Source organism: Lagopus muta, chromosome 1 (genome assembly GCF_023343835.1).
Source record: "Lagopus muta isolate bLagMut1 chromosome 1, bLagMut1 primary, whole genome shotgun sequence".
Classification (NCBI taxonomy): Eukaryota; Metazoa; Chordata; class Aves; order Galliformes; family Phasianidae; genus Lagopus; species Lagopus muta.
In genome coordinates this window covers 50,992,672-51,016,234 of record NC_064433.1, presented here as the reverse complement: position 1 = coordinate 51,016,234, position 23,563 = coordinate 50,992,672, and the positions used below count along the sequence as shown (strand labels likewise).

Sequence of the window (23,563 nt, the reverse complement as noted above, 5' to 3'; positions counted from 1 at the left end):
GCCCAGCCACACCAGCTCAGAATGGCAGCAAGGTCGGGGCAGTCACAAGTTCAGGACTGGAGGCTTTTTTCTCCTTTTCCTTCTGCTTTTGTGCCCATTGTTGGCATCAGGGGGAAGGAAAAAAAACGGTGCAGGCGGACAGCAAGCAGCCATCAACCAGCATCAACTCTCTATTCTGAAGCTGGGAATACTGCTATAAGGTCCAACAGCAAGTTTTGCATCCAAAGCTTTTCAAGGAGGCAGCACAGCTGGGCTCTCAAGTGCCAGAGCAGGCATCTGAGATAGAGGAGAAATGCAGGAAGACAAAATCCTCATCGCAAGCATGGCAGGTCAGGGGCTGTGGCTCGGGGCTCAGCTGAAAGCAGCTCTGCTGGAGGACATCCACCCTCAGCCCAGGAAGGGATGCTGCACGTTTGGTTATTTGACTCCACATCCCCGCAGCTGATCACCCTGCCTGCTCCAATCTGCTGCTACAACAAGTGCATGCTGTAGCCTGCATCACCAGGAGGACTATTTTTAGTCAGGGTTATTATATTTAATGATCCGGTTTACAGCAGACCCATGAACCTTTGAGCCAGCACAAGCCTGGTGCGGGGATGGGAATGCTTGAAACGTCACTGCCAGTCACTCCATCTTCTAGAACTACATCCACGTACTCCATTCTCATTCGGGTCCTTCCAACACACTCTGCAGTCAGCCCTGAGGTAGGACCAACAGGTAGGGCCCCAGCACAGCACCCGTCATGCACCATCAATCTTCAAAGCTTCGTTTCTGCATGCCCCGTGTTTTTTTCCCCCTCTACCCAACTCAGGCTTTAGAGACAGTACTTTTTCTGCTCTCAGCGTTGCTTAGACAAATGCCACCCCCTGGAGGCAGCACTTTGATTCTTGCCATTTTACTGTAGGCTACATTCTCATCTTCCAGCAGCCCCAGCGCTTCGGCTCACTGCTGCTCAAGGCTCTTTCTCACCAAGGTTTAAACCTCTGCCAGTTGGAGACCATTCCAGGCCCATGGATGAGCTGTAAGATCAGGCCCCAGCCCAGCCACAGGTGTGATGCTGCCAAGGCAGTGGTCAGGGCTCCAGAGGTTGCTCCAGCAGATTTAATCTGTACCACCCTAAGAACAGGAGGGCCTGAGGCAGCTGAAGTGGCCATTGATCAGAATACGAACACAGTCACAAGCTCCTTATTCAATTCTATCCAAAACGTTACAAAGGTAGGATTTTTCGGGGATGAGCTAGAAGCTGAGCGAAGGGCAGGTTTTGCCAATCCATTGATAAAACAGACGTTGAGACATCCATCACCTCCTCCGCTAACTTCACTTCCCAGTTACTATAGAGATGGGAAATAAAAGCTAAGAATGGATTTGTAGCTGCAAAACACCACATTCAGCCCAGGAACAGAACCGGCTCAGCCCAGGTGCAGAGCGCCACACTTCGGACAGCTCACACTCCTGAAGCACACATTCACTCACTCACACACACACAGCAGAGGTGTGTTGTGTTCCTCCAACATCCGTGCTGTTGGCCGCTGCCGGCTGCCACAGCGATACACCGACATCCAATTTCAGCATCAGGGAACTGTGCAGCTCTGCTGCTGGGGCCAGGCTGACGCTGTGATGACACCAGGTGTGCTGTGGGAGCGGTGCACGAGGTCCTCGCTGCACCTGGGGAAGGAGGGAACGGCAACGCAGGCACACAGATTGCAGCACATGGATAATCTTTATTGGTAACATCAGTGGAGCACCAGTAATCCATTACTGACTGTAGTGGTGACACACAGCTGAGGCACATGCTAAGGCACTTTTATTATATATATATATAAAAAAAAAAATTAAAATTTTCTTGTGACAGCAATTGGGACACGAGGCTCCTGCATTTAGAGCGCTTCAGGCATACAGCATGGCGCTTCATACTTAATTACTTTTACTCTGCTCTTAAGTAGGTCTAAATGCAGCATATACAATATGGTTAAGAATACAGGTAAATCCAGCAACCAGTGTACGGTGTAGAAAAGTAAAGACTATCTCTATATAACCATGGTCCCAATAGAAAGGCAGTGATAAAGACCTTTATTTTTTATCTTAATTACTTATTACGAGAGATACAAAGGCCTTACATATATCTGTGCAGATTAAAGGGTTTTTAATATACTCTTAGTCAATGGTGCACAATAACTAATCCCAACCCCTGGTTATAGAGCAGGTGCAAGAGGCTTGGACATGTCAATAAAAGAGGGATTTCCCTTCCCTCATCCCCACCCTCTGCCCACTACCCTATTAAATTCCCCTAGATTCTATTACCATTAAATATATTTGGTCCCTAGAGATTCTCAGACAAGGATGAGGATATTGTTCTGCTTCCCCAGCCTGTCATTAACTACTGGTCCACACTACCTTAGATGAAACCGCTCAGAGGCAGAGACACTAACAGGACATCATTGCACTTCAGAGATCTGTCCAGACAGTAAAAATGAGGAGAAAGGATGGGAGGGAAGGGAAAAAGAAAAAAAAAAAAGAAAAGAAAAAAGAGAAAGGGGAAGGAAGTTAAAAAAAAAAAAAGACAACTTTGGCAAGTCCTCCAGGTAGTCCCAAGAGGGGTTTCCCTCTTCACCCCTCCCTGGAATCGTGTGAAAGAAGAAAGGGTGAGTTGCCATGGCCAAAGCACACCATTTTTCCTGAAACTGCTCCCAAACCGTGTGGGTGGGCAGATTAAAAGAGGCAGAAGTCTGAGGTCACTGAACATGATTGCCGAAAGCAAACAAAGAGGGAGGGGAAAGAATACAGGAAGGAGCTTCCCTGCAGCTAGCATCTGAAGACAAAAAGGAGATTTACAGCAAAAATAATCTTTCCCTAACCCACTCCCTCCAAATTGTGTAAGGATTCTTCAGCAGACGTGGCACAGACAGTCTTACACGACTTTGTAGATGCCAAACTGCCATTCAGATTTTAGAGCCCCAACTCTTTGGCATTAAATACAAAGAGGATTAGGAAACTGGAAAGAGGAGGAAACGAGGAACACAGATGCCCGATGGCTCCAGATACACAGAGCTGGACTTGCTCTGCAGATCCCCAGCCAATTTAAGAGGAGAGGGTTTGCAGAAAGTCCAATGGAAAAGGGAAGGGTGGATGGGTCATTCCATCATGTGTAACCTGGGCACAATGAGAGGACTTTATTCAGTAGCTTTGGCATCACCAGCTTCTGCCTTGCCGTCCACTTCCTCATCGGAGCACTCTCCTGTACCCTTTCTCACAAGCCGACGTGTGACGACAAAGGGCAGGTCCCCACGCCTAGGGAAAGACACACAGTGGGTCAGTAACGCAGGATTTACTGCGCTCACCAGACACAGCAGGCTTGGGAAAAAGGAGAGAAAACAGACTGTTTGCCGTGGGCAGCTACAGCAAGCCTATGCTGCGCCGGCTGCCGAGGTACTGCACCCAATGCTCTGCCTTACCTGAGTTTGCTCTTGAGGGAGCTGACCTCTCTATTCATTGCATCAGCTGTTTCAGTGGCATCGTCCAGTTCACGCTGGAGCTTCCTGCGGGACGCGTTGGCTCTCTGGGCCTCCTCTTCTGCTTCCTCAAGCTGCCGTTTCAGCTGCTTCAAGCGCATGTTCGCCTTGTCCGCCTGAGAACAGGCAGGGATAGAGATCAGTGTTCCCTCACTTACAGGACAGTGGCAAAAAGAAGAGTTTCCCAAGTCTCCCCTTCCTGAAAGAAGCTGCCTAGGACTTGACAGCTCCAAGCTTTTCTTAAATTTCTCTTAAATACGGAGGATGCCTCGACCATAGAAGGGAAACCCTCCCACCAGCAGACTCTACAATGCTGTAGGTAACCACACACACACACCTGATCTTTGAATTGCTCAGCATTGCGCCTCTCATCATCCACCTGCAGCAATATATCTTTCAGCTTCTTCTCGGCACGGCGCACTTGCTTGCTGGCAGCCTGGCGCTCCCTGCACAGAAATACAGCCAACAGCTCAGACATGAATTTATCCCCTGCTGTCCCCAACCAGAAGACCTGACACGGGTAAGTTGGAAACAAAGAGGACAGCAGAAGTCACACTAATTTTTGATTGAAAAAGGATGGGAAGCGATGTTTCCTAGAGATGATTAAAAGGTACCAAAAGCTATTGGTGCCACCACAGATACTTTTTCCTGAAGCTATAGAGGAGCAGCAACAGCGCAATCACAGCTGCTGCTTTAGGACTGGTTAAGATTGGCTGAAGTTAAAAGTCTCTACAATGAGGGCAAGGAAGAACTACCCAGTACCTCTACGGTGAGCCCCTCATACTGACAAGTTAGTATTGGCTCAGAAGGGCTTAAAATGCCTGGGTGCTTGTAAAACAACCAGAGTTCTGGCCAGGACATACTTGGTCTCCATGTCCAATTGCTCTTCCAGCTGCACTATCTTGGCTTCCAAGGCCGTGATGGTAGCCTTGTACTTGGACTTCACTGCACTCTCCATCTCCTGCAGTTTAAGCTTAAGCTCCTTGTTCTGGCGCTCCATCTGCTGGCGAGCATTCTCATTCTTCTGGGCATTGCTGCGCTCAGCGTTCAGGTCGGCGTTCATCTGATCAATCTGTGGAGAGAAGCAGCGCTGAGCATATCGGGTGTCCCAGCCTGAAGGGCTGATTTGTTTCTCAGACACGTGCTGATGTGCAAAGAAAAAGGACCCTCAGGGTGAGCTGAACACCTGGGATAGCTCTGCTACAGGAGGAGCTGTCTGTAGACAGATACAAACTACTTCTCAAAATTTCTTAGCTTATTCCAACTTTTTAAAGTAATTACTTGAAAAACAGGCTTATCAACCTCCTCTTAGTACTATGTTTGCCAATCACGTGCCTCTCTTGGGTGAAGGAGCAGTCTGGCACTGAACAACTTAATAATTACCAGTCCTAGTGAACTGCATCCATCCTGAAGGCAAGCGAATTCAATCTATGTGCTTTACTGATCTATCGCTTACTTGCTGTCTGTCTGCTTCAGCTACAAAGAAGCAGCCTAAAACTACTGACTTTCAAAGATGAAAGGGCAAAAACTCGATCCACTTCCAACCCAGGGCTCTGGCTGATAGTCAAGTAGAGAGCTATGTTCTTTGGAGTAGAGCCACTCCTTGGAAAACCATCAGCCTAGGTTCTTGGCTTTAGAGAGCTAACAGAACAGCATGCCTGACTCCTAAAGTCGGAAAGATAAAGCACAGCAGAGAACAGACAGATTAGGATCACTGTTTCTATAGCAGCCTAACAAATTCCATATGGATAGTCCATTTGAAGAAGCATAGAACTGGCGGAAAAGTTGCTTTCCAAACACACTGTGGCACTGTTCAGCAGGCCAAGATAGAAAAGCAGACTGCAGAACATAATTCTCATAGATCCTCAATTTAAAAAAAGAAAAAAGGGAAAAAAAAAAAAAAAAAGGACCGGAAATTCCTGATAGACTTTGGAGATGGTTCCAGCTACCAAAATCATTTAATACTCCAGGATCAGAACCAGTGAGTTAACATGAGCTCCAACTGCCCACCGCGTTTTCTCTGCTGTGGCATTCAGGTGTTTCACCTTGCTCATGTCTACAGACTTTCCAGGGCCCGTAACATCCACAGAGCAGCAGCTGACATTTTTCAGAGCACAGTCTGACAATTTACACAGGTTAGAGAGCATCTGCTCACACATCCAGCCCACGTAAGTACCTGAAGATTTGCCTTCTTGAGCCGGTCATTGATTATCTCAGTGTTGCCCTGCTCCTCCTCCAGCTCCTCCTCCAGCTGCGCTATCCGAGCTTCCAGGCGTCTCTTTTCCTCCATGGCCAGCGCTCTGTAGGACACACAGACATTCACGTGATGTTGGCAGCATTCATGCCTTGGGGGAAAACCTGCCTCTTCTCATTTTATAAAATAAGCTCAGTCTTCTGAAAGCACAGAGGATGCAGTACACACTGCCGTCTAACAACAGCCTGCAAAGTATTTTCTCCAACCAGCTCCTCCACTCTTGAGCAGGGAACATTACTCACCCTTTACCACTGCTGTTGGCAATCTCATCAGCCAGCTCATCCCTTTCTTGCTGGGCCTGGCGCTTGGCACGCTCAGCAGCTGCAAGTTCCTGGAATGAAAACGAGACAGCAAAGGGAAGTGACCAACTAACTAATGCAGCATAGGAAAAAGAAGTTACTAGTAATGGGTGGTACAGCCTCTAGCTAGATCCAGACTGAATTATAAGACCTGGCTTGTTTCCCTCCCACTTCACAACTTCCTTTGTTTTGCATCACTTCTATTGCAGCTGTCAAGCAAGGACCGAATTCTGCAATTAGAAAGAGACCTTATATTTGAGCAGAGTGGGAAAAAAAACAAAAGAAAGGAAAAGAACAACTGTTCAAGCTTAAACCGTCATGCTTGGTTCCTGGTCAAGAAAACAAACAAACCCTTGATTAGCATGCATATGCCATTACCTCCTGCAATTGGATCATCTCTGCCTCCATGCTCTTCAACTTCTTCTCGTTTTCTTTGGCCTGAGCCAAAATCTCTTCTCTGGAGGTACGCGTGTCCTCCAGTTCCCGCATGTAATCCTTCATTTGTGCCTGAAAAAGGAGAACAGAGATGGATGGATTTCAGAGCATCTGCATGAACAAACGCTTACGTTTATCTTACAGCAAATACAGGGAGGGAAAGTGGAAGTGGGGACTTCATTAGTCTTCACTACCTGAAAGGCTGCTGTAAAAGGAAGGAATCATCTAGCTTCATTTCACAAGAAACAAGAAGTAGTAACGGAAGCAAACAGAGTTGCTTAAATTGCAGGGGAAAACAATTCTTCGATATGGGGAGGGAGGAGTACAGGAAGCTTTCTAGTGAAGCAGTGGAAAGGATGGCCTAAGGGAGGATTTGGCGTTTTTCCTACGAACAGATCAGACACATGCCTGTAGGAATTAGAACGGTATGACAGAACTGTTTCAGGCAGGAGAAGGCCTACATATTCTTTTAAGTCTCTGTAGCCCTGCAACTCCATAATCCTTTACAGAAACACTGATATGAGGCAAGCACTTGAGCAGACTTTCCTGGCAGCTTGTCTCTCAGGGAATTAAACAGGCAGAAGGGGGTTAGAAGGATATTTGAAATGCCAATAAATCTTTCCTGGTAAATTGCTACCAAGTTGCTGCTCTTGTGACACTGAAGCTTGGTTCTCAGGAGGTGAAATCTTGTATCTCATTTCCCTGGGTAAATACGCTTTACATTGACAACTAAAACAATTGCAGTTCCTCACCTGCAGTTTGCGGAGCTGCTTGATGGCTTCATCACGATTCTTGTTAGCAGTGTCTATATGGCTTTCCAGATCTTTCAGGTCCAGCTCTAGTTTCTTCCTGGCAGCCACAGCAATGGAACGTTGTTTTCGTTCATCTTCCAATTCCACCTCCATCTCCCGCACCTGTACACAGAAATTTAGGCATCAGTGTTTCAGCTCCTTGATTTCCCCAAAGCTGCTTTTCACATCCACCTTACAAACTGCACTCAAGTGCAAGCACGTGACTTGTTCTAATCCCTCCTGACGGAGGGATGAGGGCTGACATTCCTTACTAGTAAAGCAACACGGGATCTTCAGATAGGCAAAGGCTCTTTGAAAAATCATGCATACAAGGGAAAGCCTTTGCAGCATTGACTGGACAGTTATCATTAACAGTGATGTGTGGATTGGCACTGCCAACCATCTTTGGGCATAAGTGCCTTTGCAGAACGCTTTCAGGATTTACAAAGCAATTCTTACTTGTCTAATCAGCTGTTTCCTCTTCTCTTCATTCTGTTCATCACGTCCCAGGAGGTCTCGGTCAAACTGTGCTTTCATGGCCTGTTGGTTCACTTCTAGCCGCAGTTTGGCATCCTCTGTGGCCTGCAGTTCATCCTCCAGCTCTTCCAGCTGTGTCTTCATCTCCTCCACCTGCTGCTCCAGGGCTCGCTTAGCCTTCTCCAGCTCATGGACCTACAGCACAGTACCACACACAGGGTTTTCTCAAAGGGGAAACCCAGTTTCACCTATCCTAAGAACAAAAAAGCCCGAGAGCAGCCACTCAAGACAAGACTCAAGGACTCTGTATTTGTTCCTTATATTAATGCAGGGATATTCCTCCGAGCCAGCTGCTCACATAGCTGCAAGCTGCCACGTGGATTATGATTACTAAGGTTGGAAGAGACTTCCAAGACCATCAAGTCCAATTATCCACCTACCACCAATATCTCTCCACTAAGCCAGGTCCCTTAGTACGACATCTAAATGTTTCTTGGACACCTCCAGGGACAGTGACTCCGCCACCTCACTGGGCAGCCCATTGCAGTGCCTAACCACTCTTTCTGAGAATAAATTTTTCCTGGTAACCAACCTGAACCTCCCTCAGTGCAACTTGAGTCCATTCCTTCTACTCCTATCACTAGCTATTGTGAGAGGTCGACCTTCACTTTGCCAGAGCCTCTAATTCATCTCACATCACACCTTCTCCATCACAATACAAGTCTCAGTTTACCATCACGTCATCTGAGTCATTTCCAGGCTCTTCCTACTCAACTTTCCTGCTCACTAATGTAATACAAATGTTAACATTCACGAATCCTCAAAAGCGTTCAGTTCTCTCTACTACAATTCTTCATGTTCACACTAGCATAAGTATTTTGCAGCATTAAACTAACAATATTGTCTTTGTGACGTTTCCTGTGCAGATACCTTAGCTCCATACTTACGCTTTTCCCAACATCGTCCTTTGAACTCATCAGGTCTTCCATCTCTGTGCGGAACTGCTTATTGACTCGTTCCAGCTCAGCTTTCTGTTCTATGGCTTCTTCAAGGGCTCTGGCCAGGGAAAGGGCCTTTGTCTCCTTCTCACGGGCTTCAGCTTCAGCACGGTCCCTCTCTTCTGCGTATTTGGCAGAGATGTTCTTCTCCTCTGCCAAGAGCTACAGGAGCACAGAATTTTGAGAAATCACTAAACCATTTTTAACAAGGTAAACATGCACCTTTTCTGTTACTGCCTTCTAAGTAGCATTCTGCCATGGACAGAAAGAATCAAGAAAAACTGTCTTCAGAAAATGCATACCATCCCATCTTCAATAACATGCTGACCCCACGGTGAATAAACCTGATTCCCTAGGCATCTAACATATCAGTTCCAACAGCCCCTCAAAAACTGCAGCCAACATTTACAACTTGAAGTTCTTGTCAATATAAATGTAAGCCCTTTGGGAAAAGGCACATCTCTAAACTTCTTGTGCATGAAACAAAACAAGTTTCCCTCTATGACAGCTTCCCTCTCCACTTTATATGCTATACCTCAGTTCAGAAAAAAACATACATTCTCCAAACAGCACTGTTCAGATATTCTTGGAGGCAAACCTGCCAAGTCAGATGCACCTACACTGAATGGATTGAGACTGAAGTCATACCTGATCAAACTTCTTCTGCTTCTTCTCTAGGTTGGAAACCGTCTGGCGCTGATGATCCAGGTCCACAGCGATGTCATCCAGCTCTTGCTGCAGGCGGGTCTTTGTTTTTTCCAGCTTGTCATATGCAGCTATCTTTTCCTCATAACGCTGAGTTAAGCTCTCCAAGTCCTTTTGCAGCTTCTTCTTGGCTTCTTCTGCTATCTCAAGGCAGCCCAGACCATCATCCATCTTCTTCCTGGCCTCTACTGCCTGAAGGACAGAAAAGACTGCATGTGAACCTCACCACACATAGCACAACACAGTATGTGGTTTACTGACACCAGATGAGCTGAGGAAATAAGTCTGTTGAGCTCTGAAGGAATCATCTACAACCACTAACACTGCATCAATGATTCCAAAGGAATTCCTGGGTAGAAATCTACAGTTTGTATGATCGTTATCAGAGACTCACTCAAGTAAGCAGGATCACCCTTGTCCATCAAAGGTTCTCTCATTAGATGCCTGCACTGCATTTACATTTTACTTCCTTCAAGTCAGACTTGCGCTTTGCACTTCCTCTCCTTTCAAGTGTTTGGTTTACGGAAGGTAGACTGTACCTGTTGCTGAAGAACAGAGATCTGCTTCTCTAGGTTTCTCTTTGCCTCCTCTTCTTCTTCCAGTTGCTCTTTCAAAGAATTCTTTTCATCCTCTGTTTGCTTCAGTTTGGTGCTGAAGCTCAGCTTTAGGCGAGTCTCCTCCTGCAGCAGCTCCTACAATACAAGTACCAAGAGGAACTCAGCACATCTAGGATTTAAAGGCTTACCATCCTCAGTCATTCTCTCCAGCAGGAATACTTTTGAAGTTTAGTTTAATTATGCTAGTCTTTTCACAGATCAAACAATTGGACATAGAATTTAAGTAACTATCTTCTTGTGAGTCTGCATAGGAACAAAATACTGACAAAGGTCCTATTCTCTGTACACCCTCATGATTAAAGTAAACTTCTTTGCCACACAAGTACTGCCTTCCTGCACGCAGCTACCCACAGTCCTTTCTGGAGTCCTCTGAGTAGCACAAACAGCATTAAAAAGCTTTCCCACATGGCCATACTCTGCTACACAACTTTCTCATACTCAAGTATCACAGAAATGGACAACAGGATAAAGAGATTTACCATGGTTAACAACAATTTAACCCTCAGCAGAATTCAAAGACAGCGGTCATTTACCAAACTGGGGCACCAACAACATCTACTAACTTCTGCTGCCAGTACTTAAGCTGAATGACTTGTAGAAACCAATCTTCAAACTAGTGTGTAACTTTTGAATTGTGCATTATCTTTGGGACTGTATTTTAAAAGAGTCCTAAGCAGATAGAACACCAGTGCCCATTCAAAGTTACTTAATATCTAAGGCTTGGTGCACTCTTCCTTTCCCTCCCAGTCTTCTGCATGGTACTGCATTGCTTTGCCAAAAGATCCACATTCTAGTGATAGTAAACAATTTTATTTTGTTCAATCCCAGAATGTAAGATTATGCATGAATTTTCTTGGAAAAAATACTCAGATATTTGAATCTATTTCTTCCCCATTATCCAATGGGAAATAATTTTTTTTCTCTTTAACTTTATGGATTTACTAGAAATCATGCACAGGGAAATTAAAAAAGACATCAGACACAAGAATGTAGCACTGCAGCTCAGTACTAGCAACAAAGAACGCCCAAGAAGAAAGGTCATGGAGGAAGACTTCTAAGACATGGAAAGCATGGAAAGACTTCTAAGCAGGGTGCATACACTGAAGAAGCAGAAGGAAGATAAAGTGCTTGTTTCTGTAGAAAAGCTCTCGATACCAAGCAGCACAGCCCCTTAGCAACACAGCCAGAGCCACCTTTGAAGTGTTGTGTAGTCAGTTCTTAACAGCAGTCCAGATTGCTTTCTCACTTTATTTGAGATCATTTGTGACAGTGGATGTAAGATATACAGATGATACGGATGCCTTGGCTTCCAAAGCTCTTACCTGAGTATCCTGAAGCTGTGACTCCAGAGCAGAGAAGTCCTTTGCTAATTTGATTGATTTGCTGTCAGATTGGTTCAAAAGGCCTGTGACATTGTCCAGCTCAACCTGAAGGAGAGATGAGAGTATCACTTATTAAGTGCATCAGCAAGAACAAAGCCATGAACAGCTGCAAGACCCGAAAATGAGAAACAAGGCACTTCTCAGAAGTAAGGCATGTGTATCATCTCTTGGGAGAAGAAACGTGTCAGATGAAATAGAGATGAAATACGAAGAACCCAAAAGAGGCTCTATTGCAACATCCTTTATGTCTTTATCACATATGATTTGCTTCAGGACTGGATGAAGATACTCCAAATTACATTTTCAGACTCCAGAAGACTACACATATGCCAGCAGTGCTAAACATCTAATGATAGCCCACCAAAAAAGACAATGCTTGGTGTGAACCAAAGATTTTCTTGTTTATCTTGAAGAGAGTTGGAGAAAATCCTGAATTTCAACATCTCCCTTTAGTCAATCCTCTTCTCCATCAACCACACTACAAACTATCAAGATACATTCTTCCAAATCAGCAGACTGTGCCAGTCTAGGCTCACAAGTAGCTGAAAGGTTACAGAACAGTACAGTACAAACTGCTGCACATTGAAGGGAAGCATCCTCTGAGGGCTGCTCATTAATGACATCAGTCCTAATGGCCTGAACCGATAATGAGATAAGGAGTTTGCTGAGTCTTGGGAGGCAAACCATGCCTGTGCTTTTTTGTAGGAACTTTATCCCCTGGAGGAACGAGAGATTTTCAATTTAACCATAGGAAGGTACCACCCTATAACCTTCTTTTCTCTCTATTCCTTGGCTACAACAGAAGATAAGGAAAACCCATGCCACTTACCTGCAACTTGTTCACCCTCTCAGCCAATTCTGTCTTCACCCTTTCACCTTCTGTAAATTTCACCTGCAGTTCCTGGAGCTGAGCATCTACTTTTTTCCTCTTGTGCTCTGCATCCCCTTTGCCTTGCAGAAGTACCTTTACTTCATTGGACAGTTCAGCCCTTTCACTTTCCAGAGCTTGTTTTGCTTTTTCAAGATTTGCTTTCACCTGGAGGGGAGGGAAAAAAATAGCAAAATACCTCAGACAGAAGATACAGCAGAATGCATCCAGTGAGTGATTACGCTTTTTTTTCCTCCAAATTATTCCAACAAACTAACGTTGCATGTTTAACAGCTAAATCTTAGACTGCTTACTCAGAAAAAAAGCAATGTGAACGCCTGATAAGCAGGAGACAATTAAACAATCAGAGCAGACAACAATAAAGGAGATAGTCTTGCACCATCAGATTTCCAAATTAAAGGTCGTACAGCTCAGCAAATGCTAGCAGTGAAAAAGAACTACACAATATTTTGGCTATTCAGTATAAGATACCTGATGGAAATAAATGACTGAGTGCAACTACTTAAAACTGTAATATGTTTCATAGTGCAAAGTGATCTACCAGGGAACGAAGAGCATGTGCATCAGAAACCTAGTGTTATGTATTAAAACACTGCCATAGAGCAGCTATCACTACAATCACTTCAAGAGAGGCTGACTGCTTTGGTCTTGCATTCCCTGTTCCACGTACCCGTTTGGTTTGCTCTAACTGCTCTGCCAATTCTTCAATGGCTTGTGAATGTTTCTGCCTCATCTCTTGGATCTGAGCCTCATGTGTCTTCGCCTCATCCTCAAGGGTCTTCTTCAAAACCGTTACTTCTTGTTCTCTCTTTGACCTGCAAAATTCACAGCTTTTATTTAGATGTCAAGAAGAGAGAATCAAACAGATGTGCATATCCACAAACAGCATCTCTAATGCAGAAAAACACCAAGGTTTGTTTAGCCCTACATGCTACAAATACACTTTTCACTTATCTTTGAACCCTTCTTAACTACAAGCCCACAACATTGTTTTCAGCTAAGAATCAAATCAGAAAGCATGAATGTTTGGGCTGTCACCACCACTTAGGTTACAGAACAAACTAACTTTCTTACATCAGATAAGGGAATGCAATCTTGACTACAGCTTGCACACTGCCTCCTTCTGTAGCCATCAGACTGCTAACCAGCATGCTCTGATGAAGACTTGCATTTATTTTAACAAAGAAGTCAAAAACAAAACCAGAATATATGATACAGCTACATGTTGGAGTTACCTGAGCTCCTGCTGAGCAGCTGTAGAATCTAAAGTGTCTTCTAGCTCTGTTTTCAATGCTTCCAGCTCTTCTCCCAGGTCTCGTTTCTGTTTTTCGGCTTTGTTCCTGGAAGCTCTCTCTGACTCCAGGTCTTCCTGCAGCTCAGTGATCTGGGACTCAAGTTCCCTGATCTTTTTCAGGGCCATGTTCTTCTGAGCTGCCTCTTCTTCCACCCTGTGTTTAACATAGAGATCTGGTCAGAGCCAGATTTAAAGCATACAGAAATGAAAACCACCTGTCCTACAAGAATAATCCAGAAAAAAAGCTGGTATAGATCGTCTCTACATGATTACTTTCAAATTTTGATCCATAGATCACCCACAAAATTCTAAGTTCTAACTCTCAATACTTCAGAGAGCACAATTACTTACCTTAAAGAAGGAGACAGAGAAAGACTGACAACAGAAGCAGAACAGAAGCAGAAGAAAAAGCACCATTTTACAATGGAAGTTGGATACTTCACTGAACAGACAAACATAGTAACTACCACAGAGAGACAGTGCCCTGCCACTATTTTTTAACACCCTCTGAAATCCTACAGCAAAACTTGTTGCAGGGATAGTCTAGGTCTGTACAGAGAATGTGGCAGTGAGTAACAGCCAAAGAACTCTGATGCTAAGGATATGAATCCTACCAGTTCACAGACTGAAATACATAGATTCCAAAGAGACACACGACTAGAAGAAATGCTTCCTAACGTGGCAGTGCCATGGGTCAGATTCTCACCTAGCTAAGGCTGCCTGCAGCTCCTCTTCCTTCTTGGACAGCTGTATTTTGAGTTCTGCAATCTGAGCCTGCAGCTCAGCAATCTGGTCATGCAGATCACTGGAGTCTCCTTCAAGCTTTCGACGAGTCTTTTCCAATTCTTGCCTCTGCTTTTCTTCACGTCGAAGACGTTCTAATGGAGATAAGGACAAAGTAAGTTGCACAATGACACAAAGTCATTCAAAGAATGTTGTGCAAGGCAGAGAAGATAAAGCTATTCAGGCAATAATATCTTTCCTGGTAATACAACTGTAAAATCTAGCTGGAGTGCATTATTATGTCAGGATAATGCAGACGGCTCGCATATTTTGCACTTAAAAGATACATGTGCAATTTTCCTTTCCCTCATTTTCCATTCAAACCTCCTTCCCCACTTCATTGTAAAAAAACAATAAACAACAAGCACAATGCTAGTCTCTCCCAACGCCCACACCACACGGCACTCATTAAGTGATGCTGAACACAAGGACTGCTCTCCTTTTACTGCAACTAAATAGGCTATCTCCTGCTGTGTTGACCTGGTTAGCCCCATGATAAAGTGCATCGAGCTTGAACTCTGAAGAACTTGCACAAACAGAGCATCAAAACCCACACTAACCCTGACAAACTGATGCTGCTGGAAGTAGAAAGGTGGAGACCCTTCCACAGTAGGAGAGGAAAGAGAACCAGCTTCTCTTCTCCATTGGCCTGCTGCTTTGGAGAGAACTTTTATTTAGATCACGGGCTCAGCTGACAAGGCACATAACCTTCACCCAGCCACTGTACAGCTCTGTCAAACCAATCGATAGCATACACACTATAGACTAATTTTTAACCCTTCAAAAACCAGATTGAGACTCAAGCTTTAGAAATGAAATTGAAATTTCACAGCTTTAAACAAGAAACTGAACAAAAAATTCATCTGCAGGATCTGCCTTTTAAAATATACAAAAAAATGTCACCTTCCAGGTCTGTGATCATGGCCTCGTGCTTGTTCTTGAGTTTGGCTAAACTCTTTGATTTCTCCTCTTCCTCTGTTAGGTTTGTTGTAAATTCAGACATTCTGTCTTCCAACAGTTTCTTTTCCTGCAGAATTGAGAAGTTATTGTCAAGGCAGCTGCTGAAATTAAAGGAAAATTTTCAGAGTTGACAGTGCTTAAAGATGTCCATGTTATTAGTGCCTACTACTGCAACAAGGAAACATGGAAGGAAACAAACCCACTCAGGATTACAGATAATACTCCAATAAACAGTGGCTTGTATCTGACAACCCTTTAAAAGCCAAAAGGGAAGCCTGTTTGTGAAGTAACTTGATACTGTCCAGCATAACAAAGTACCAGAAAAGATTTGCTTACCTACTGTTAGTTAGTCAAGGCTAACTTGACTAACTGTATTTAAATGTACAACACTGGTCTGTAAAAAAAATACAGACAGGCACCTAATATCATAAATAAATTCAGGTTAGAGCTGCTTATCACCAGATTGAATTAATTCATAAGCTTCCCACAAAAAGGGAGCTAGTAGCTCCAAGAGAGTCACTGGAAAGTCTTTAGACTGCAGAGAAAACTGCAGGAGTCTTACCTTGGCCAGTTTGAGATTCTGATCTTCCAGAACTATCACATCTTCTTCTAGTTTCTTCAGTTTGGCCTCTGTGGTCACTTTTTCCAGCTGCAACTTCTGCCTTGCACTTTCCTCTTCTTCAAGCTGCTCCTCTAGTTCCTTCACAACACAAACACAAAAGCAAGGAACTCATCAGTGCTGCTCACTGCCCAATATAACCAGCACAATAGCCAAGTTCTAATTTTAACGTTTCTTTTTCTTTTTTAACCCCTACTACAAGGTAATATTAGCACTTTCCAGAATTGACTTCTCTGTCTTGACTTGATGCAATAAACAGCACTTTAGTAAATAAAATTTATAGCAGAAGAAAACAATACTGTTTTGCAAACAATACTACTGTTCTCAAAACACCTGGTTCAAGCAAAAACTTGTCCGGTTATTTGACAAGTAGCCATAACCTTCACCTCCAAGAATGGAATAACACATTCCAAATGACTGTTTCACTGCCTGAGGCATCAGAATTGTTCTGCCCCATTATTTCCATGCTTAGATTTTTCAATCTTTTATTGTTATTCTCACTCCTCTGATTTCCTCCAAAATATAAGACAAATCAAACCACTCTGACTCCTATTATCCTGCTTACTGCTACCAGAGATGGCATTCCTAATGCATTACCTGAATGTTCTGCTGCATTTTCTTCTTCTCAGCCTGCAGATGTTGACACCGTTCCTCTTCTTCCTCCACCCTTGCTTCCAAGTCATGACATATTTCCTCCAGCTCCTGCTTCTTGGCTGTCAGGCGGGCTCTTATCTCCTCAGCTTCAGCACAGAGTTCAGCTTCTGCTTGCAACTGTTCTTGCAGCTGCATCTTCTCTGCCATTAGCTTCATAGTACACAAAGCAGAAACAACAGTAAGACAAACTCCAATTTACCAAAGCACTAAGTAATTTATATTAACTGAAGGTACATATGCCAATGTTCCACAGTTATAACAACTTCAGCTGTCTCCTGCTATGAGTTAAAGATTAAATGTCAAAATACAGTTTTTAAGTGTTTGATTCCCTTCACAAACCATTCACATTAGCCCTAACAAACTTCTAGAGATTATGACCATTTGAAATAAGGAGATTGTTTAATTTTCCCCTACAAAAGTAATGCTAGTAAGTATCATCCCTGCAGAAAAACAAACCTGCTGCCACCTTCTGTGTCCCAAACAAAAAGAATTCCATTTACAATAAAGCTGAATTCAACCACCTTGCTATAATACTCAGCCAAAAGAGACTTCACACACAATGGCTGTAACAAGGCAATAGTTATTCACTAGGAAGTGAGCTGGGGAGAAGGGCAAGCAAAGCCCAACAAGGTAGAGCAAAGTCACATATTTCAGCCAGCAGGAATCCTGCAGCTTATGCATCAGACCACTAAAGCAAAGGAGGAGCTCTTAGGGCAGTGGACAGAATGAGTTTTACACACAACTCACCTGGGCCTGGAATGTCTCCATCTCACTCAGTCTATTTTCTGCAGCTAGCTGCTTCTCCTTAACCTTTATTAGTTCTTCTTCCTTGGCCATCATCTCTTCTTCCTGTCTGCTTACTTGCAATAGGGGCTTCACCTGAAAAGGAAACCAAGGGAATGGGATGTATTTAATAAACATTAAGAACATGACAAAATGCTCTTGTACATGATGAGCATCCAATAAAACAATTTTTTTTCTAAGTATCATATATAAAGGACTGACCAATTACTTTGTTATGAACCATGGGAGAATTAGAGAGGACTGGATACAATCTATTTTGCCACTAACCCTCTGCTTGCCTGACTAACCAATGTTTCCTTCAGGATGGAATAATTCAGGAGGGTAATATGTAAAAAATTTAAGACTCTCAAGGGGTAAGCAGTAATAACAGTAAAATAGATTTGCCATCCAGTGGGGCAAATTACAGTTTGTGGGCAGTCAGTGTAAACAAAACACCACCACCACTCATCTTGGTGCTTCCCCACCAAAAATCCTTAGAAATCTTCATAGGAAGAAGAAGAATACTTTCAACTCTGACTTTGCTGCAAAGTCTCCACAGTTGAAGAATAAAAAATCCTGTGAGTTCAGGAAAAAGATTATTTCTTCATGTGCTCACTGTCCTTATAAAAATAAAATATGTACAAGTTTAACAGTAGAATCAGACTTCAGTGTTTTCATTTTGCTTTCATGGTTCTGGAGAAAGAGATGATAAACCTCTCTCCATGTTAACAATTTTTGTCTAGCTGAATTGACTAGCCATGTAGTAAGTAGACTCTTTGAAGTGACATGCTACCAAAGCAAGCAATCCTCTTCTATGCATAAAACATTAAATGATGACTTCTGCTTTTCCACATTACTTGCACATAGCCTTGCATTTCTTTTTTATGCAGGAATACTACAGATATAAAATATGTTACAATATCCATTATCAAAATGAATCAGGGTGCAGTTATAAGCAAGCTCAGCTAGAAAGGAAGTGGTTTTTTTGTTGTCATTTTGTTTTTTTGCTGTAGTTCAACCTGAGAAGCTTAAATCACAACGACAAACTCTCACCAAAACTTGTGTAAATGGAAAAAATATTACCTTGGTGAACAACCTCCACCACTGCCAGTTCCGCAGCTTCAAATAAGCAGCACAGTTCCTCTGGAGCACCTTCATGGCCGTCAGCTGCTGCTGGCGCTTGGCAAAAGCTCTACAAAGTAAATGGAGATCAGATAACAAAGGAACCCACAGTAGGAACCTCTTAACCAAGGCCACTCTTGGAGAACTATAGATTATATTTTTACAAGGTTCCCTCCTCAAAAAAAAAAAAGGCAGAACAAAATTTGCAGTGAAATTCCACTAGCTTTTTTAAGCCTTTTTCTGCTCAGGTAAGACTGGTTATCTTTTCCTTTACTCAATTTCCTCTGTATTTCCCTAGCACCTCCTAATCTTAGAAGCCTCATTCTCACTTCCCACGAGGAGATAGGAAACAGAGGTGTTTTGTACCTGACAGATACTATTCTTGTTTTTAGATCTGTACCATTTGCAGTCCTACCTAACAGTTTCAGAGAAATCCCTGTGCTAAGACCTTTGCAATATCACATTCGTAACTTGCAGCACTTTCACAAAAAAAGAAAACAACAAAAACCCCAAACCTAAAAGTTGCCTCCTATGTTGCTGTGTAGTGTTCCTATGGAAGGAAATAGTCTTTACTGCTCTGTATGTAGGACAGCAGCATATATGTTTTCTTGCACGTGCAAGCACTCAAGTATTACAGAGATTGAACAACTCCAAAACAATTATCAGCTGTTGTATACAGTGAACAAGTCATGGTCCTTCTGACAAAAAATAACTTGTAATCAGCTTTTTTTTTGGAAGAGAAACTTGCACTTGAAGAATAGAAACACATATGTTTATAATGTACTTTATAAAATCTGATCCTTACTTTCTGGCCAGGTAGCCTCTGCAGCATGCTTGGAAGCCAATAATGACATCTGTGATTTTCAGATCTCTCTCTTCTTCAAGATGAGCAAGGACTCCAGCTCTGAAAAACACTTTACTCTGTCCAATTCGGTAAAGGTTAGAATCCAGCTCCAGTGCTTTGATCTATAATGAGAGAAAGAGAAGAATACATTTATTGCAAAGATTGCTTCATGTCACAATGCAGATTATATGACTCTCACAGCTATAAGATACCCCTTTTCTCCCACAATAACCCAGTCAGGTCAGCCAACACTGCTAACTCCTGCAAAAGCCCTGTCTCAATTAGAAGATTTGGAGCTCAGCCAAGCATGGCATGAAACAGAGGCAATATAAGACATAAAACATGTTAGAAGACCATTATTTAATATAACACCACATCTAGTACCCAAAGCTACAAGGATGCTGCAAGGAATATGTTTTTCTTTCTAAAAGTCCTCTTCCTTTCCTAAGAAGAATACATCTGTTGATTCTTCATATTTCATTTTTCCCAATACTAATCTGAAAGGCACCCCAACCAACTTTCCCTTCCTTTAAAGGATTTGTGGTCGATACTTTACATCAGTTCAGAGCAAGAAACTATATTCCTCTGAGACAGAATAAACAGCAATCCCTTAAATTCAGCTCAGTGTCCCCTAGTCATCAAGCTAACAAGCCAAAACTTTCCCTCTGAAACTGGCATTTCTGCAGAAATTAGAGTTCTCATTGAAAGTGTTTGCCATCAGCAGGCATTTACAAAATGTTTGTTGGAGCTTGTACTTCAAGTATGTAACCAAAGATAACAACGCTTCTTAACATTTTGATTCAGTGAATGCTGTTGGCATCTAAAAGTGCAGACGTGTTGAAACAGAAGGATTTGCCCATGATTATTGAACCTCATGTTAGTCAAGAGCCTCCAACAGCGAAGGCAAGACAGTTTTCTGCACCCTCCTTCTCAGACAAACATGTTTGTCTTCTGAATTTCTATCTGTGTGTAGAAGATATACTTAATATGCTTACAGAATGCACAACCCCAACTTCCTCACCACATCCATAATGTTTATTCTATTCAAAGAGTTTATGGAATGTCCTACCATCAGCACACAGGCTTGTTTTCCGTCCATAAATCCTTTGGGAATTGCATTTGGAGTTAAGATCTCATATCTGAAGAGCAGAATGCATTGGATTAATTACATAGTTATATATGAAAACAAAAAATGCTAGTTCCTACTACATTTCAACTTCAACAGCTTATGGTTTTCTTAGAAAAAAAACCTGCACCTGTAGACAAAAGAACATGAAGGAGCAGATAGCAGACTTGCATAGGGTCCTCTGCTCCTTACCATAACTCCATGCTTAGTAGAGAAAAAGACAAAGGTACTTTTGGGAGGCTTTGTGCAGGGGAGTAACAAGAGATGGTGCTGCTGCTTTTCAAAACAGCAATGATTTAGTTGTAACAAAATACTTCAGTTTTCACACTTCCATCTTTGTCAGTAAAGACTAATTCAGATTATTTTCTAGTCTTTACCTTTGCCTGAATTCCTGGAATACAACTCTGTTGGGGAAGCCTTGACGACAAATACGGATTCCCTCCAGCACTCCGTTGCAGCGAAGTTGATCAAGGACCAAGTGGGGGTCGAGCTTTCCAGCCTGGTAAGGAAAAAAAACATTTGCTTAGTATCATTAAGCTTGTACAAAAGGAGGCTGAACACCTTGCCTCCTCCCCTTTTTTGTAAAGCAGCTGGTTCTCTTTTTTTTCTTGTTATGAGAAATGGAAAGCTTTTTTGCCACCTTAGAAATAACTGCAAAGATCAGTCTCCCAAATTCTGGAAAGAGTACCCTTATTTAAGATAACTATAAAGAGAGACCTTGAATAAACAGGACCACTACAAAATCTGTTGCAAAAACTGGGAAGATATAACAACCCAGTCATACCCTGCCAAGGAAGTCCATCTATGACTGCATGGGCAGTAGTTACAACCTCCTTTACCTTTTTCTCATGGTTGGGGATAATGCAACGGACGAAGTTGGGGTTGGTGTTTCTCAGGGTGGCCATCAGTTTAGCCAGTTGTTCTTTGTAAAGTTGTCCCACTGTTCGGAACATACCCTTCCTGGTTTTAAAGGCTCCTGGCAACGCTGTTTCTGACATGCCAGCTACCTGATCCAGCCCAACAATACGATCAACTAGAGAAAGCACAAGAAAGGGTATTAAAATTCAGCCACAACCAAAGGAAATACTGGTCTGTACAAGGAACATCTGGGTAGAACAGGATAAATGAGAGGAGCTGCAGGATCCTTTTTGCTTCATCTCTACACAGATGTCGACTCCTGTACAGAATTTGTGCAGGGATAGGAGCAGGAAAGGAAAAAAAAAGCAACAGCTCACTACAGGAAGTTTGAGTGATGGAATCAAACTTACTCCCAGACATAGCCTACTGATGCTCTGGAGGGCAGATCTGGAAGAGCAATCTAGAAGTGTGTTTCAGATGCTTCCACTTGCTTAGGTTAATGAAAAACAACAAACCAAGAGTTCTAGCTGCTAGCCCACACCAGAGTCAACTATTTGTTACCTCTGACTCAGAAGGGGCTGCAGTTAGAGAAAAAGCCCAGCTTGAGTCTTCAGCCAGAAGCAGAATTGCCATGTTTGGTGATCAGAAAAGCCATGTCTACTTGTTAACTGAACAAACATGGTTAAAGGCTTGATAAACACCAACACCACTGCTTGAGTTATTTCGCAGAACAAGCATTCTATGACTTACAGACATGAACAACACCACTAGGAGAAAGCCAGAACTCCCTGCCCCAACAGCTTCTCCACTATGCCACAATGACATCCAAGTATTAATGAAGCCATCATTTTAATGGGTGAATTCCAAGATTGTTTTTTTCAATAGAAGCCAGTCAGATCTGAGAGTAGCATCAGTCAGAAGAAACTAAAGCATTCCTTTTTCCCATTGTTCTATCACGTAGAGATAAATATTCACACTCACAACCACTATAAATCCCCACACCCTAAGGTACTTTTTCTCAAGGGCTTCAATCTGCTATCTCACTACTATCCTCAGTGATTGCTTGATGCCTACACTCAGGCTCCCTGTCTTAACTTCTAAAAATATATAACTTGTGCTCAACTGGCTTGATTAAAAAAAATCAAGAGTCAAGAGAAATCCCCACAAGTGAAGAAAGCAGAAAGGACAGACACTCTCATTTACAGTTAATATTAGTTTATAACTGCTCACTTCTAGAGCAGCCATTAGAATAGGGTCAAAGCTGTCTTATCAGAAAGAAAAGAAGGTTATGTTACTAGATGACACCATAGGGAAATCCAAAGAAAAGTGTCCCAGATTCTGTTTGGAACAATCCTCTTAAAAACTTGAGCCCTGCAATCTACATCAAGATGGCAAAAAAGGACAGTCACTTGCAACAGAAGCTCCAGAGAACAACAGATGAGATCTGATCAGCCGTGGTTCAGTCAACATTTTAACTCCAAAAGGCATGTGTCAGCCTCACACAGCAAAGGCCTTACTGGGTACTACTTGCTGATGGATATTTTTCACATAGTACCAATTCCTTTTCCAAACTAACTTTCCTTTTTGTGATCTGCAGCTGAAATCAAACCCCGGCATTAGAATCAGCATTAAACTGAATTTCAGTTTTAACACCGTCTTAGATAAGTTCTTCTTCCAAGTTTTGGAATTAAGTATAGCCTTACTAGTTCTACATTCAAACATTTGACAGGGATTTGCTTTTAGTTGCTCCTATGAAAGTCTTGCAATAGCACCTTTAGCACCTGAATGTGTCCATATTTGCCTTGTCTCCACTCACAAGGATTCTTATTCTTATTATTTTTTTTTTTAAGTCTGTGAGGAGCTACTAGCACAAAGCAAAGGAAATGAACAAGAGAGACAAGCAGGTATGACAAAGGGACAAAGAGAAGTTAATGGAAGCATTTCTTGCATGGCTCTAGGATGCATTACACACATGACACAACAGCTGGATTTCTCAGTCACCTGGTTCTAGATGAAGAATAGGAAAGTGTTGATAGAAATAGGCTCTCTGAACGTTCTGCATCTCTGCAACAGACAGAGACGTCAAAGAAAACCCATGACAGAAAGTGACAGCAACAGTAAGACTCAAAAGCAGATAAACTCAGAGGAGATAGAGTAAAATACT

At 42.8% G+C, this 23,563-nt stretch overlaps 1 protein-coding gene across 1 annotated transcript in view; it reads right to left on the bottom strand.

The window, feature by feature from the left end:
* Positions 1-1,701: 1,701 nt before the first annotated feature.
* MYH9 (myosin heavy chain 9) overlaps positions 1,702-23,563 on the bottom strand; it is a 68,776-nt gene continuing 46,914 nt past the window's right edge. Inside the window, exons 16-41 of the mRNA XM_048936107.1 lie at positions 21,381-21,574; positions 20,919-21,040; positions 20,485-20,554; positions 19,377-19,537; positions 18,533-18,641; positions 17,414-17,545; positions 16,610-16,816; positions 15,956-16,093; positions 15,337-15,460; positions 14,357-14,528; positions 13,592-13,804; positions 13,027-13,171; positions 12,297-12,503; positions 11,408-11,512; positions 10,008-10,160; positions 9,412-9,660; positions 8,713-8,925; positions 7,748-7,960; positions 7,250-7,411; positions 6,441-6,569; positions 6,006-6,094; positions 5,686-5,809; positions 4,373-4,581; positions 3,847-3,955; positions 3,453-3,625; positions 1,702-3,288 (exon numbers count right to left, since the gene is read on the bottom strand). Of these exons, the coding sequence (XP_048792064.1) occupies positions 3,171-3,288; positions 3,453-3,625; positions 3,847-3,955; positions 4,373-4,581; positions 5,686-5,809; positions 6,006-6,094; positions 6,441-6,569; positions 7,250-7,411; positions 7,748-7,960; positions 8,713-8,925; positions 9,412-9,660; positions 10,008-10,160; positions 11,408-11,512; positions 12,297-12,503; positions 13,027-13,171; positions 13,592-13,804; positions 14,357-14,528; positions 15,337-15,460; positions 15,956-16,093; positions 16,610-16,816; positions 17,414-17,545; positions 18,533-18,641; positions 19,377-19,537; positions 20,485-20,554; positions 20,919-21,040; positions 21,381-21,574 (4,040 nt within the window). The 3' untranslated portion in view covers positions 1,702-3,170. The remainder of the gene's footprint in view (positions 3,289-3,452; positions 3,626-3,846; positions 3,956-4,372; positions 4,582-5,685; positions 5,810-6,005; positions 6,095-6,440; positions 6,570-7,249; positions 7,412-7,747; positions 7,961-8,712; positions 8,926-9,411; positions 9,661-10,007; positions 10,161-11,407; positions 11,513-12,296; positions 12,504-13,026; positions 13,172-13,591; positions 13,805-14,356; positions 14,529-15,336; positions 15,461-15,955; positions 16,094-16,609; positions 16,817-17,413; positions 17,546-18,532; positions 18,642-19,376; positions 19,538-20,484; positions 20,555-20,918; positions 21,041-21,380; positions 21,575-23,563) is intronic.